General features: G+C 46.3%; 1 protein-coding gene across 26 annotated transcripts in view; it reads left to right on the forward strand.

Annotated features, from left to right (window-relative positions):
• Window positions 1–15757, forward strand: part of DYSF (dysferlin) — a 197936-nt gene that overhangs the window by 14018 nt on the left and 168161 nt on the right. For all 26 annotated transcript variants that reach the window (XM_016130568.2, XM_016130569.2, XM_036224020.1 and 23 more), the window contains 2 exons: window positions 4559–4614; window positions 5458–5549. In XM_016130568.2, coding sequence (XP_015986054.2) covers window positions 4559–4614; window positions 5458–5549 — 148 coding nt within the window. The remainder of the gene's footprint in view (window positions 1–4558; window positions 4615–5457; window positions 5550–15757) is intronic.

A 15757-nucleotide genomic window follows, 5' to 3' on the forward strand; every position in this document is an offset into this window, starting at 1 on the left:
AAGGGTGCCCAGGACAGAGCAAGTCCTCAATAAACATTTGAGGAATAAGTGAGAGGCTCATCAAGGTGCCATGCAGCTTCTGACAGTCCTGTCATGTTGGGCAGAAACATCCTGTCTCTCTCTGGAGGTCCAAAACACCCCATTTCCTCTTCTCTCTGACCCCTCTCTAGGTGAATGGCACCTCCAGCCACCCATGCATCCCTGTCAGAACCTGAAACATCCTCCGCTCTTCTCCCTACCTTCTTCCCCACCCAGACACTAGAGAAGAATCCCCAGCCCCATAGCCTGTGTTCTCACATCTCCTGCGTGGACTTTTACATAATTTACCATCTTAACCATTTTTAAATATATAATTCATTGGTATTAAGCACTTTCACACTGTTGTGCTACCATCACCACCATCCATCTCCAGAACTCTTTCATCTTCCCCAATTGAAACTCTATACCCTCTACATAATATCTTCCCATTCCCTCCTCCCCAAGCCTCTGGTAACTGGCTTATTTCACTTAGCATAATGTCCTCGAGGTCCATCCACGTTGTAGTATGTGTCAGAATTTCCTTCTTTTTAAAGACTGAATAATATTCATTGTATATACAGCCCACGTTTTTGCTTATCTATTTATTTGTTGATGCTAACACATTTTAGCTACTGTGAATAATGCTATGAACATGGGTGTGTAAATATCTCTTTGAGATGCTGGACTTTCCTGATAGCCCGTGACTGTCCCTATCTTTGCTTCCGCAGCCCTCCCGATGGGGTGCGGGGACTCCTGGGCCTCTCCCTCCATGTCTCCCACCGTGAGGCTTCTAGCACAATCCCTCCAGCAGAGTAGCTGGATTTCTTACAAGGCCACTCAGGGTTCCCCAGGGCATGAAAGTGGAAGTTGCTGGACCTTCTCTGAGCCACAGGGCTGGCTCAAGTCAGTGCGGACGGGCACTGTGCGCGGGTGTGAATACCAGGGAGCTGGTTTATTGGGGGTTACCTTGGGGCTATCGGGTGATCTCTACTTTTTCAGCTCCAGGAAGCAGAAATTGCTTCTTTCTTAACTTGGATATGAGGGCAGAATGGCTGCTGCATCCACTTCTTTAATTATCCTGCATCCAGCATAGTACCAGGCACAGGACAAGTATGGACAATATCTGTGCATCTTTGTTGACATCATTCTCCTCCATGAAAGTCAATGTCCCTCACATACTAGGGACAGAAACTCAGTCTTTGCGTTGAGCTATTTCATTTCTTGGTGCCTTAAAAAAGGTTCTTTCTTTTTTGTTGTTGTTGTGGTAAAATATACATAACAAAATTTGCCATTTTAACCGTTTTTAAATGCACAAGTCAATGGCATTTAGCACATTTACATTGTCGCGCAGCCATCACCACCCTCCATCTTCAGAACTTTTTTTATTATCCTAAACTGAAACTCCATACCCAATAAATAATAATTCCTCATCCTTCCTCCCCCTAGCCCTTGTTAACTTCTATTCTTTCTGTCTCTATGAATTTGACTTTTCTAGATACCTCATATAAGTGGAATCATATAATTTTGGGGGGGAGAGTTTTGCTTATTTCATTTAGCATAATGTTTTCAACGTTTATCCAAGTGGTAGCATGTGTCAGAATTACCTTTCTTTTTAAGTCTGAATAATGTTGCACCATATGGATATCCTACATTCTGTTTATCCATTTATCTATTGGTGGACATTTGGGCCTTGATGCCTTAGAGATGTAGTGGGAAACGGACCAGTATCTCTCAGCTTTTCCTTACACTGTCCTTTGACAGGCATAAAACCATCCCACGTTACAGACCTATGTGTACCCACAACAAACACCTTGCTTTAGAGTTTGTCTTTTCTATGATCTCGCCAGCTCAAAAGATCCTCTTGTCATCAGTGTTACAAAACCAAGCATTTTGTCTTCTCCCCAAATGTACTGTGACCTTATAATTGAATTGGGCGGTGGATGTCTGTAATGTTGGCTACTGGAGATTGGCAGCTGGCTCTGCCAAAGGTCAGGATGCTCGCTTCCACGCTGTAACCCTTGTGGGTGTCCAGGCCTTGGAGTTGGGGGGGGGGGGCTATCAAACATCCTTGGCCACAGAGAGGTGTCTGTCCCCACAAGATGAGCCTGAGGTCTAGACTGCTGGGGGATCTCACCAGGTGGTGAGAAGAAGGGTAGTTAGTTATATGGCTCCTCATATGAGGCCGTGATCACACCTGATGTTCAGGTGTCAGGAGATGTTGGGGCTTCTGCCAGTGGAGACTGCCTAGCCGGGTGGCCCCCAGTACAGGCTGCGGCAGGATGGACTGTCTTCTTACCTTCATCCTGCTCTTGTCTCTGAGGCCCTCCTCACTTCCGCTTATTCAGCCCATGGTCTTTATCAGTGTTGGCTCCAGTGGGCGACCAGGACGGCGTGCTTCATCATTCCTGCTACAGGTCTTGGCTCTCTGCCCTCAAGGGCCAAGATGGTGATTTTTTTTTTGTTCTCTAGTTCTCCTCTGACAATCCTCCTTTAAGGCAATATTTTCAAACTTTTTGGACTGTTACATGTAACAGATTTACAGTTTACATCAAGGCATAGTACACACACAAGTATAGATGTGAAAATATAAAAAATTTTAAGTAATAGTACTTTTCTGACGAAAGGTGTACTTTGAGATTTTTTTTCTCTAGTCTGTTCTGTTATTAAAAAGACATATTGGTCAACTTACTCAGCTGATGTCATGGCCCTTCAATGGGTCTCAATGAGTAGTTTGAAAAACACCACCCTACAGCAATGGGAGGTTCTGGTCTAGGAGTGTGGGGTAGAGCTGGGCGGGTAGGCCTGGGGAAGCAAGTGAAGAATTTCCATGAGGGACAGAACAGCCCTCCATGGTAAGTTCATTCCTTCCCACTGTGTCCTTCAGTCTGGAGGGACACCCCATGGTTCCTGGCTGCCGAGTCTATTAAATTACACACATAAAGCCATATCTCTCAAGGCCAAAATTAATTGCCAAGGACAGGACAGCCCTACATCCATGATGAGGAAGGAACTATTCTCTTAACTGTTTTCTAGTTAGCAGCATGCCTTCCCTTTCCTTGGCGTCTGTAAGACATGTGATTGTGCTGGGTTAATGTTTTATTTCTTCTTGTTCCTCTTTGGGGCTGTAGTGCCCATTAGTGACTTCTCCCTTCATGTCATTCAGAGGGTCCCAGAGTCGGCTCTTCTAATCAGGACTTAGTGAAATCTCATTGAGGGCTTTTGTTCTCACCTTCAGGGAAGGCAGGAAGTAAAAAATGTTTAAACACTTTACATAGGGCTTGGCACACAGACACAACTCAATAAATACTAACCAGGAGCACCGGGAAATGCTCTTAAGTAGACGACCAAGAGAGGCTGCAGATGGAATTTCCCGTTACTCCTGTAGATCATAGGAAGTTGATAGGGACGAGGAAGTAGATACTTAGATAGTATCTCATGTCCCTTTAAATCCCCATAAAATAGACACTCTTACTATTATCAATTTACTGCTGAGGGAGCTAAGGCCTAGAGAGGTTATAAGCCCTACCTAAGGTTACACAGAAGTGGCTGTTATTTGAATGACTCCAAAGCCACATGTCTCCCACCTGCTGGAGTCACACCAACAGAGCCCACAGGGAGATTCAGAGTGGTTCAGCCAAGGCAGACCTGGACCAGCTTTGAGGGTATAACTGATGCCCTTCCCAGGACGCTCCACCCCCACTGTGCCTCCTTTCATTCCCTTTGTCCATTGACGCACAGCCATACTTTCAATTCAGGTTTATGGTGTTCTCTGAGAACAGTGAGTCTGTCCTCTGGTAGTGAAGTGAACTTGCAGATAACTTGGGGAAAAACAAGGTCCCTTTCATTTAGCACCCAATTACTAGGTACTTCATTATATACTAAAGTTACTAACATGGTAAGGCATGGTGTCTGCCTTCTGAAGTTCACAGTCCATTTAGGAATTATTTAAAAGTATACAATTAAGTGGTTTTTAGGATATTCACGATGTTGTGCAATCATCATTACTATCTAATTCCAGAACATTTCATCATGCCAAAAAGAAACCTCCGTTAAGTGTTCACTCTTCATTTCCATCTCCCCACAGCCCCTGGAAGCTACTAATCTGTGGATTTGCTTGTTCTGGACATTTCATATAAATGGAATCATATAATATGTGGAGGTAGATGTCTTTAAAAAGAAAAATGGAATGTTTTCTATGAAGATCATTTATTCTTAGAGTCAAAATTTATAATTAAAAAACTTTATTCAGAAAGTCGTGAATAACAAACTTATTAAAAAGAGTTGGCCTGAGTATTTAACTTTAAAAAACATTTCTGTTGGAGCTACTGTTTCTTCATCCCAGAGTTGAGAGACAGAAGTTGTATGGTTGGTGTTGGGCATTCATGCGGATTGGGGGGGGGTTCTCAGGGGATCCACTGGTTTTGTCCTGAGGTGTCCTTTGTCAGGTAAGCTACAGTGCGGAGCCGAGAAGCTGACCCTACCTGGGTGGGAGATGCAGGGGGTGGGATAGTCTCTCACTTTCTCTTTGTGTCTCTCATAGGGGTGAAGAAGAGAACCAAAGTCATCAAGAACAGTGTGAACCCTGTGTGGAATGAGGTAAGTGAGTTTTTCAGCCTTCTTCCTTTCCTCACTCTCTGCTGCCACAGACTCTGGGGACAAGTGAAGGGGCTTGTGCAGGAAAGGAGCCGTCTCAGTGGTATTGTCAAGGAGGGGAGGGGCTGGTGGTCCCGTGTGCCAACTAGATTCTCCAGGTGCTAGGAACCTGGGAGGATGGTCGGTAGCCTGGCCTGCCAAGTAAATAGAGGTATCTCACTCGTGATGTGGGTGTAGCATGGGGAAGAGGAGTAAGATGTCTTTTGTCTCTATTTTTTTCCAGCTCTGATCAGTCAGCTCTCCCCGATTAACTAGGTTTTCCTCTGGCTCCTGCTGACCTCTGCTCTCCCAACCAGATCCCTATATATGGCTCCCTGGTGATCCTTGAGAAACCCTGGAAGCCCTGTGTGGATGGAGTTGGGATGTATGGGGAGGCCTTTGCTCTGAGGAGGGTCCTGGGACCTCTGGATGGGACTCCCCAATGTGGCACTAACTCATGCTGCCCACCAGGGATGAGCACACTGATCTTGGTCCTCAAAGACCCTGGCAATTTTCCCAGCTGTGCTCCTGGCCTGCTTTCCTGGTGATTGGTGGAATTGAATTGAGGGAGGGAACCATGGGAACCTGGCTTCCTTCTCTCTTCTGCTGACTTCAGCTCTCACTGTCACTTCTGAAGCTCTGGTACCCAGCCATTCATGTATTTATTTATTTACTCATCCATCCTTCTATCCATCAGCATCATTCATGGATGCCTGCTCAGTGCTCTGGGAGGACCAGAGTGAGCCAGACACAGTCTCTTCTCCTAGGGCATCGCAGGTTAAGATGTCTTTTCTCCTTTTCTTCCAGGGCTTTGAGTGGGACCTCAAGGGCATCCCTCTGGACCAGAGCTCAGAGCTCCACGTGGTGGTCAAAGACCATGAGACGATGGGGAGGAACAGGTGAGGCACGTGAGGGGTCTCTGGCCTTCATGTATAAGTAGGGTTATGGTTGACATGTACTCCAGAATTGGGGCTCTGAAGAGCTGGTGTTTCAACTCAGCATTTGCTGAAGACCTGACTCTCCTGGGCCTGGCCTGGGGGTGGATGTTGGGGAGGGGCCCAGCTGTAGCCTCAGAAACTCAGCCATGGGTAAATCTGAGAGCTACCCAGGCTGCGTGGAAGGAAGATGGGCTATAATCAGGTGTATGTGTTTGCACAGACAGCCTGTGCCCCAGGGAGCAGGGAGGAGAAGGCTCCCTGTGTCCTTGCTCCAGCCCAGGGTTGCCTGGGCACGGCCCTCTCCCCGCCCCATGCAGACTGGTGAGGGCAGAGGCACACTGCAGGAGGCAGACAGGCAAAGCAAAGCTGCCGCTGGCAGGAAGCTCTCAGGGAAGACTTCATGGAAGAGGTAGGACTTGAGACAAGATTTGTGGTTTAGAAGTTGGAAGAGTGTTAATGGTTCCTACTGACTGCACACCTCCCTGTGGCAGTATTTTCTGTTATTTCATGTATGTAATGGGGAGGGTTTCCAGGGAATAGCAGGAGCTGTGGTCCTTTCTCTTGTCACCAAGCTTCTGGGCCTTCTATGTGCTAGTAGTAGGGTCGGGGCTGTGAAGGACCAACTGAGTGTGCAGATTGATGGTCCTGTTCGTTGTGGGATAGGGTGGCCTAGGAAACGCAGCCTGTGAGGCTGCATAGCCTTGAATGTCAGGGTAGGGGTTCAACAGACCCTGCTGGGCACGACGAGCATCTGTGTTAGGTGCCGGCAGGGGTGGGTTCATGCCCTTGGTGCCATTTACTGAGGTCTGGGCCCGAGGATCAGGCATGATGGGCTCTCTGTTTTGTGACCTGCTCATAGAGGAGCCTTTGTTTGGGAACTAGGACAGCTGACATGGGACACCAGGTTGTTTTACCCTAGCGTGGAGAGGAGAGAGAGGACAGGAGAGAGGATTCAGAAACCTGGGGAAGGCCAGTGAAGGTCTCAGGCTGCGAAATACCTGGAAAGTATGAAATCTTAAAAAGCTTGGAAGAAAAGCCCAGCTGCCACTGTCTCTGGTTCTGCCGGCCATGGGTGCAGGGTGAGGTATGTGTGGGGAGTGTTGGACACTTTTGCTGGGCCTTCCAAAGGTGGGACTACAAGATATGGGGGTCCAGGGCAACTTGGGCCCACCTTGTCCAGCCTGGACCTCAGCAGCCCCCGCCGGCATGGGGGGCAGGGGCTAGAATCAGTTCACACTATACAGACAAATGTTTTGTAGAAAACATGACAGCCTCTAACAAGCGTGAATAGTGGATCTGCTCATTAGGAAGGGAGTGACTCTGAGTACTGGGCGATACTGGAGGGCTTCCTGGAGGAAGGCTACACAGACTGACCCGGAAGCCGGGGTGGGCTTAGAGAAGTGAGGAAAGGAGGGCATTCCAGTGTTCAAGTAAGGACGGCAGCCTGGCTAAGACCTTGCAGGTGGGCCTAGGTAACATGACATGTAAGCCCAGGAAGAAGGGAGCAGTGGGGCCCGATTGGGAGGGGCCTCCGATACCAGGCTGAGGATAGTGTTAGCAAAACCACAACAGCTGACATTTATTTACTCAGAGCTTAGCCAACTGTGCTGAGTCTTCATATGCAAGATCTTTTTAAGTCAGTTATGTACTGCTGTTATAACTGTCGTCGTTACAGATGGGGAAACTGAGGCTCTGAGAGGTTGGTTGAGTTCCTCAAAGGCGAATGATGGCAGAGTCGTGATTGGAGGGCAAGTCTGCAACATGCTCATAATCACTGTGCCCCCTGTACCTCTCAGAGGCTCCTGGAAGCCCCAGAAGGGGGCTGGGCCCTTCTGGAGAGTTCAGTTCCCTCATGATACTGGAGTGGAGAGAGCTTAGCGAGGCAAAAGCGAGTCTGGTTACTGTAAGACATGCAGAGGAAATGTATGTTTCATTTTCATCATCACATTCAGCATTTTACAGGCCCTGTGGGGAGATTGCTAAGACCACGAAGGAAACATAAGAGCAGGGGCTGTGAACAGATTTTTGATGAATTCAAGGGCCAGGCTGGCCCTCGGGGTGATGCCAGGGCAGTACCACACATGCGCTGTCCTGGCCCTGTGGGTCAGAAGTCATACCAGGGACCAGGCTGCACTTCGCGTTGGGGCCCTCTTGTTGGCCCCTGTGGGTATCCTCCAGCTCCTGGAAGGAAGCCAGCTCTCTGAAAACTAGTTCCTATATGACCAGTTCACTGGAGGGCCAGTGTGCTAGAGATCAGTTCTTCAAATACCAATTTGCAGAAGACCTAATTCACAAAATTTCCCAATTTACCAGAAACTTCTTTCTGATAACCATTCGAATATAATTTTTTGAGTTTTTCAAACATTTATCTCAAGTTTGCATTCTATAAAAATTAAATATTAATTAAACTAAATTTAAATTTCAACTTATCACAAATATCTGAAGAGTTTCAGAGGTTGCCCAAACAACACTGTCACATGTGGAAGGAAACAAAAGAATTCTGGCTTCGTTGAAGGAGCCGACAGGGTACGCAGCCGGATGGTGATGTGTGCGCATGTCGGATGCATGGGGGCGGGCCTGCTGCGGAGGGAACTACCCTGTGAGGCAGTTCCGTAAGGCCCCCACGCTTAGACCTCACACCTCACGGTGTTTTCACCCTCCACAGTTGTTGACTCCTGTAGTCTCCTCCATGTGGCCTCCTCTACCTCTTCCTAACCTCCCTCCTCTGCCTCTACCTGTCTCTGGAGTTCCCCTCAGTGCCTCCATTGTTCTTTACACCCTCTTACGCTGTACCTCTGTCTTGAAGTTTCTCTTCTTGCTTCTTTTCCATCCTCACCCCCCTCTCCTTTTATTCTTTCTCTCTACCTACTCTCCTTGACCTCCCCTCTCCTCCCTTTCCCCATGGCTGCCGGGGCATTTGGCACTTATGTGTTTCCTTTGATAACCGATGGCAGTTTTGGGGTGACCTCCTTATACCAGACTGGTCTGCTGGCCTGGAGTGGGATCTTGGGAAGCCTCAAGAGGGAAACCTTGGGCTGAGAACTGCCTCCTGGCTGCTCAGCACCCCACCCACCCTGAGCCTGAGGGACCCCAGAGCCAACTGCAGGGGTGAATAAACTTTGTGTTGATAAAATCCGGTTTGAAATGTACATAAAAGGAAACTTCACTTCTATGGGTGGGAGACACTCAGGCAAACTCAGCTGACGTCCTAGACTCTTGTCCCGGGCTGCACTGGACAACTAACTTCCTGTTTATTTTGGGCCTCTCAGAGAGATGCTGGAGGGGAGGGGGTGACCCTGATCCCTGACCAGCTGTTTTGATCCAGAGGTTTTTAATCCAGGCTACACCATAGCATCACCGATAACTTTTATCAGTGATGTCTGGCCCCACTTGGAGGTTCTGATTTAATCGGTTGGGGACAGGGCCTGTGCATCATTTCGGATTCCCAGGTATTAGGTATTTCTACTGTGCAGCCTAGGGTGAGATCACTCATCTGGACTCCAGACCAGTACTGCTCAATAGAGCTTTCTGAGATGATAGAACCGTTCTGTGTTGGCTGGTGTGACTGAGGAACCGAATCTTAAATTTTATTTAATTTTAATTAATTTAACTTTAAGTAGCTTGTGTTCAGAGTGGCTCTGTGTTGGACAGTGCAGCTCCAGCTTTTTAGAACAGTGTTCCAACCTTGGCTGCGTATTAGAATGACCTTTAAAAGAGCTTTAAAAGAGGTGAATGTCTGGGCTGCACAATAAATTGATTAAAGGAGAGGCTGGAGTAGGGTGCAGGCACGAACACTTCTTGAAACTGCCCAGCGGAGGCCAGCATGCACCAGAGTTGTACACCCACTGCCTTAGAGCAATGCTGGCACTTCTGCAAGGAATTGCTCTCATTTTTTTTCATAGATTAGCTAAGAGATCAATATAATCTGTCTCTGGCAATACTTTATGTATGCAATTATTGGTGGAAATGATCACTATACAAATCATGGCTAAAACTGCACATGGTAAAATTGTAAAGGAAATGTAAAACTGACTCAAGAATCCTGTTGGTAACTGTAAACACTGACCTGGGAAAATTGGACTTAATAGAAATAATTCCATAAAAGAAGACTCAAAATGGAAAGGGACTGTATTTAGTAACACTTGATATGAACCAAAAATTTATATATATTTTTGAGCCAAACCTGTGTTGGGAAATTTAAACAGAAAATAATTATTTCCAGTGACAATGATTTTGGTAAAATAAAAACGAAGATTAATAAAAAGGTAAACCGTTTAATTGTACTGTATAGAAAATGTATTAACGAATTAAATGGCCTTAAATTTAATTTGTTTTGGAAAATGCCTTTCCAGTGGAAATTAATTAATGTAAGTGTACTTTTTAATTAAATGTTCAGTAAATAGAAATATGAAAGCAAAAGTCTCCACAGGGTCAAAACATCCATCGGTCAAAACACCAGGGTCGAAATGATGTTCACCTTGACTGAAGCAACCCTCTGGCCCGGACCTAGCCAGGCCCAGGGTACGGTGGCCAAATTCAACAAAGAAACATAGAAGACACCCAGTTAAGTTTGAATGGCCTCAATATTTCATGGGACATACTTATATTAAGAAATTATTCATTGTTTATCTGGAACATAACCTTAACAGGGAATCCTGTATCTGATCTGGGAACTCTACCCCAGGGTGACTCTGCACACCCAGCCCCCTTTAATCAAACAGAGTAGAAGGAGCCCTAGATTTACACCAAGAACAGTTACAAGGTGCTTACTGCCTTTGAAGAAGCTTTCCTTTAGGTGCTTACAACGGCGTGTTCTTTGGAATAGTGTGAACCATTCACAACATCTTAGTGACCTGGTTGTACTCTACAGTGGGGCATTGAGGGGTCTCTCACCTACACACAGAGCCTTGCCTGCCTCACCCTTCCCCATGGTCTGCGTAGTCAGTCATGGGAGCCTGCAGTGGCTGGGGGCCCAGCAGGCGGCTCGGCGGCTGCTCCTCCTTCCTCCTTCAGTTGCTCCACCTCCTGCCCCTACACAGGACTGGATGAGCTGGTCCAGTGGAATGAGTGTGGACTTTGGGAAGAGCTAGGGTCTAGTTTCAACAGCTGTGTGACCTCGGGCAGGTCACCTAAGTTCCTTGAGCCTGTTTCTTCCTTCTTAGGGAGTATTGAACCAAAAGCAAAAGCACATCTAAGGGACTTACCGTAAAGGGAAGCTGCATATACAGTGGTTTCTTAACACGTTCCTTTGGACACATTCCTTTTTCCTTTTTTCTTTTGTGCTGCCCTCTTGCTGACCCCAATTGCTTCAAGTCCCACTGATCTAACCTGTTTCCATCAAAGGCTGCTCTCAGCCAGCTATGTTTTGAAAAAGAACTAATTCATACTGAAGCATTGGTGGCAGCCTGTGTCTTATTGTTTTGCACCTCTTAGGAATGCTGCTTTATATGCCAGACTGCTTAGACTAACAAGGACATGCTAATGGCAAACTTCAGGTACAACAGGCTATGAGGAGATAATTTTGCGAATAGTGGGTCTTCTTGATAGAGATGACTATCTCCTGTAGAACTGTCTCTGATCTTGGAGTAGGCCTTGATGCCCCCAGGGTGGAGGTGGAGGTGTCTTGGTGCCTCTTGGGACAATGGACTTAATCTACTGGGAAAATATAGATGTTTTCAAGAAGGAGCTGAACATGAATTTTCATCCTTCGTAAGAGACCCCCATGCAAGAACGCCTGGGAGAGGGCAGAGGTGCCAGGGGAAGAGGGTCTGGGCTGGCCAGTCACTGCCTATTACTCACACCTGCTGTGTGTGGACATGGTCAAGGGAGACCGTCCTGGCAGGAGCAAGTGACCTCAGTTTCCCAGGCTGTCCATGAGAACTGAACAGGGCAGGGGTGGTGGCATGAGAATCAAGGTCAAAACTTTCTCTCAGGGACTGCACTCAGTAGTGACTTGGACTTCTCTGGACCTCTGTTTTCTCATCAGGACAGTGGCAATAACAGTACCTACATTGCAAGGTGTGAAGTTTAAATGAGATAATGCATGGGTGTCAAATGCTACTCAGTGCTTGGTACATTGAAGGTGTTTAGTATGTGGGGGCTCTTGGTAGTAGCAGGATCCATATAGATGCACATGCATACACCACACCTACATGTGAACATTACACTACAGGCATGCCCCACGTGGACACATGGCTGTACCCAGGTGTGCACCAACATGTCGCATACATACGCACGCAGTCTTTTATTTAAAAAACTCCCACAAAAGTATAAAAATTATAGGCATTTTTTATAAGCAGAATTAAGCTCCATTCTTAAAAAGTTACAAAGGCAAAAGTACAAGTTCTTCCACCCTTCCCATTCACTCCTTCCTTCTTCCCAGTGGACAGTTCAGTACACATCCCTCTTGACTTTTCCTTAGCACATGCAAGCAACTATTTACATACATGTATACATGTGTATACATTTACTTACACGAAAAGGGAACTATGCTCTACAAACACTTCGCCTTCCGTCACTTCGCCGTGGACCCTTCCCCAGGTCAGTGTGTGCTGACTGGCCCATTTCAAATGCTTGTGTGTTATTCCATGATGTGGGAGCACCATACTTTATCCCACTGTAGGACCCTTACTGGCTCTTATGTACTTTCTTTCCACTTTCTTGTTCTCAAATGATTATCCAGTGGACATCTTTATCCAAATGTTTCTATGTCTTTATATGATTTTTTCTTTGGGATAGGTCCTTAGAAGCAGGATTACTGAGTCAAAGGGTAGGAGCATAGGACATTTTCATAGATTCTACCAGATTACTTTCCAAATGTTTTCCTAATTTATGTCTACCAACAGTGTTAAACAGTGCCCGTCAATATTTTATTTTTGCTAGTGCCATAGGAAAAAATAATGCTATCTTATAATTCATGTCCTTGACTACTTGTCAAATTGAGCATTTTTCATGTGCTTCCTGCCTATTTATATTTCTTCTGCCAGTTACCTGTCCTTAAATTTCGAGTTGCTCATTTTTTTCCTAGTAATTCATAGTAGTTTGTATATTTAACCCTCAGTCTGTTTTATGTGTGGAGGGTATTTTCTCTCTGCTTGTCATTTGTCAGTTCCTCTGTCACAGTGTCATTGCACACAGGAATGGACACTCATCCAGATGTGTGTACGCTTAGACATTTAAAAAGGCAGCGAGGCAGTTTGCTGTTACTAAAAGCTGGGGAAAATAGGCCTAAGTTTGGCCTCTGGGTTTCAGCATGTCGGTTGGTAGGCTCCCCGCCCCCCCCCCCCCCCGCCCTTTCTGGAATCCTTGGGAGGCTTTTTTGGGCAAGAATATTTACAGTTCACCATCTCATTGTTCTCAGCATGCTCAGAAGCGCTGACCATATCCTTATTTCCCAGGAATTTTTATATTTTGTCCTGGATTCTATCCAGGACATCCCCAGGTTTCAGAATAGTTTTTCTTTTGTTTTTTCTCTGGATTGAAGTGGGTAACTATTTAGAGTTACTCTTGAGCAGACCCTGGGGAAATCAGATATTGGCCAGAATGCAGCCAGAGGGCAGGTGGGCTCAGGGGATGGGAATGTCTGGCTGCCCCTCATTTCCTACCCCACATGGCCCACATGCAGCACCAAGGTCTGGAGGGCTCAAGGTGTCTCCTCATCTGGGTCCTTAAGCCTCTCCTGGGCATGCGCGTGTGTGCGCGCATCCAAGTACGTGCGCGTGTGTGTCCGGTTAGGACACGGGCTCGCTGACTTTCCTGTCACGCCTAACACATTGCATCTAAGGAAAGGAAGGTGCAGCTGGGTCAGTGATGAATGTGTCTATGTATTTTTAGTTGGTATGTCCTTTTCTTAGTTTAAAAGATAAAGAATGAGAAACTGATACATGGAAACTCTTCTGGAGCTTTTTCTGGGGAAATAACTTAGAAATTATAGAAAAGTTGCAAAAATAGAACAAAGAGCATTCATATACAGTTTATCAGAGTCATTTGTTAACATTCTATCAATTTGCTCTATGTATTCTCTCTCTCCGCTCTCCTCTTCCTCCTTCTTCCTCTTTTTTTTCTCTCCCTTTGGAAGGTGAGTTATATTCATGGCCTCGTATCTCCAAATACTTTAGTATATATTCCTTAAGAATGGAGATATTCTTTTATATAATCACAGTACAGTTATCAACTTCAGTAAATTTAACACTGTTGCTATACTTTTAATTTACTGTTTGTATCACTTAGCCAAATAATGTCTTTTATAGCAATTTTCCCTGCCTTTTCTCCCAATTCCCAATACAGAATGTAGCCTAGACTCCCACATTAAATGTAGTCATTGTGTTTCCTTTAATCTTGAATATTTCTGTAGCCTTTGTCTATTACAACAATTTTACATTTTTGAATAATACAGTACCCCGATTTTAAGAAACAGAACGTTCTTCATTTGTAGTGTGTCGGATGTTTTTCTCATGATTAGTTTCATTTACTAATTCCTGGCCAGGATACTTCTTAGGTGTGTTGTATCTATCTCAGGATCTGGAGGCATATGACGTCGCTCATTGGTGATGTTCGTTCCATTACCTGTTAAGGTGTTGTCTTATTTTTCACTATTTCCTGTTCTTCCCTCCCCTTGAAGTCTTAGAGACACTTTAAGGAACCGTGAATATCCCGCTTCTCATCAAACTGTGCTCCTGGGGTTAGCATCCACAGATGATTCTTGCCTGATTCAGTCTTTACCATGCTGCTTGGAACCCGTTTCCCATTGCCAGCACTTTCTTCACATTTACCAGTCTGGGCTGTGTAAGCCTTCCCTGTGGGAGGCTCTAGTGGTGACACGTGTTTAACCCCACTGCTGTCACGTATTGATCCTACCCTGTGGCAGCACTATGTACTGGTCACCCAGGCTTTCACTGGAGCCTCCCCGTTCGGCCAGAATGATGACCTGTGGGTCATCAGGCTAGGAGACTCACCTCCTCCATCCTTGAAGGACAGTGCTCGAGTCAGGCAGAATCCCATTCTTGTCCTGGATTCTTCCGTCAGAAAGTTCTCCTTTCTGTTGAGCCATAGTCTTTCTCCCTGAGATGTTGAGTATCTCATTTCTATTCTACCATCAGGAATGACCAAAAATTAACCTCTTCCATATGACAACCTTTCAAGTCATAATCTAATGTGGTCCTCACAGTGACTGGTGGGATAGGGTCATGCAGATAGAAGTTGATCAGTGGGGTCAGGAGGAAGGGAGCTCACATGGACCAAGCCCTGTCTCTGGTCCAGGCACCTAGGACTGTTGGATGTGTCAACTCCGATTTTACGAGAACCCCACACTATTCTCTTGGAGTGCCAACAGTGCAGTGGTGGTTGTTTATTTTGTTCAACCAGTATCCCCAGCACCTACAACAGTGCCTGACTGATGGTAGGTGCTCACTACATATTTGTCAAATGAATAGATGACTTTTACAAAAGAGGAAATAGGCTCAGAAAGGTTATATAATGTGTGCCCAGCCACACAGTGTCAAATGGCAGAGGTGGGTTTTCAACTCAGTTGGGGTGACTTGAGAGCTCTTATTCTGAATCACTCAATAATAAATACCTATTTTTTGAAGATAGTTGAGAGGAAGGATATTCCTAAAGTGTTGCTACAGGTTGAAAGGTACCTACCATTCAAAAATTCTGGGAGTGGCCTGACACGATCCAGCATGGTTGTGTGTGTGACACCCTCGAGGCTGCCACCTGAGGTGTCCCATGAGCCCAACAGAGTAGGAGGTGCGTGTCGCCTTTCTTCAGGTGCTCGGGGGAGGGAGATTTGTCTTCCATCCATTTCTGCATCAGTGTCAGTGTGAGCCGCATCCACTCCCGGCTCCCTCCCATGGCTCCCAGATCCTGGGGCTGTTCTCTTTGGGTGGCTGTACGCCTTTGTTCTTCAGCTCCTAGCACCATGGAGTAGGGGAAGGCCTTGGGAAGCCCTGGCGTGGAGACCATTTTCAGTGGAGGAGCTGCTCTCTTAGGGTCCCCCAGCCATCCCCACCATAGCCAGGGTTGGGGTTGCCTCTCTTGGCTGGTTTCTCCCAACGTCTCAGCCAGTTGCCATGTTGCCAGAGCTCTACCCGACACTGGACCCTTCTCTTCTCCCTCTCCTAAGGGCCTAACATTCAAGGCCACCCCAGAAAACTTCAGTGCATAGTGTA

Source organism: Rousettus aegyptiacus, unplaced genomic scaffold (assembly GCF_014176215.1).
Source record: "Rousettus aegyptiacus isolate mRouAeg1 unplaced genomic scaffold, mRouAeg1.p scaffold_m13_p_7, whole genome shotgun sequence".
NCBI classification, from domain to species: domain Eukaryota; kingdom Metazoa; phylum Chordata; class Mammalia; order Chiroptera; family Pteropodidae; genus Rousettus; species Rousettus aegyptiacus.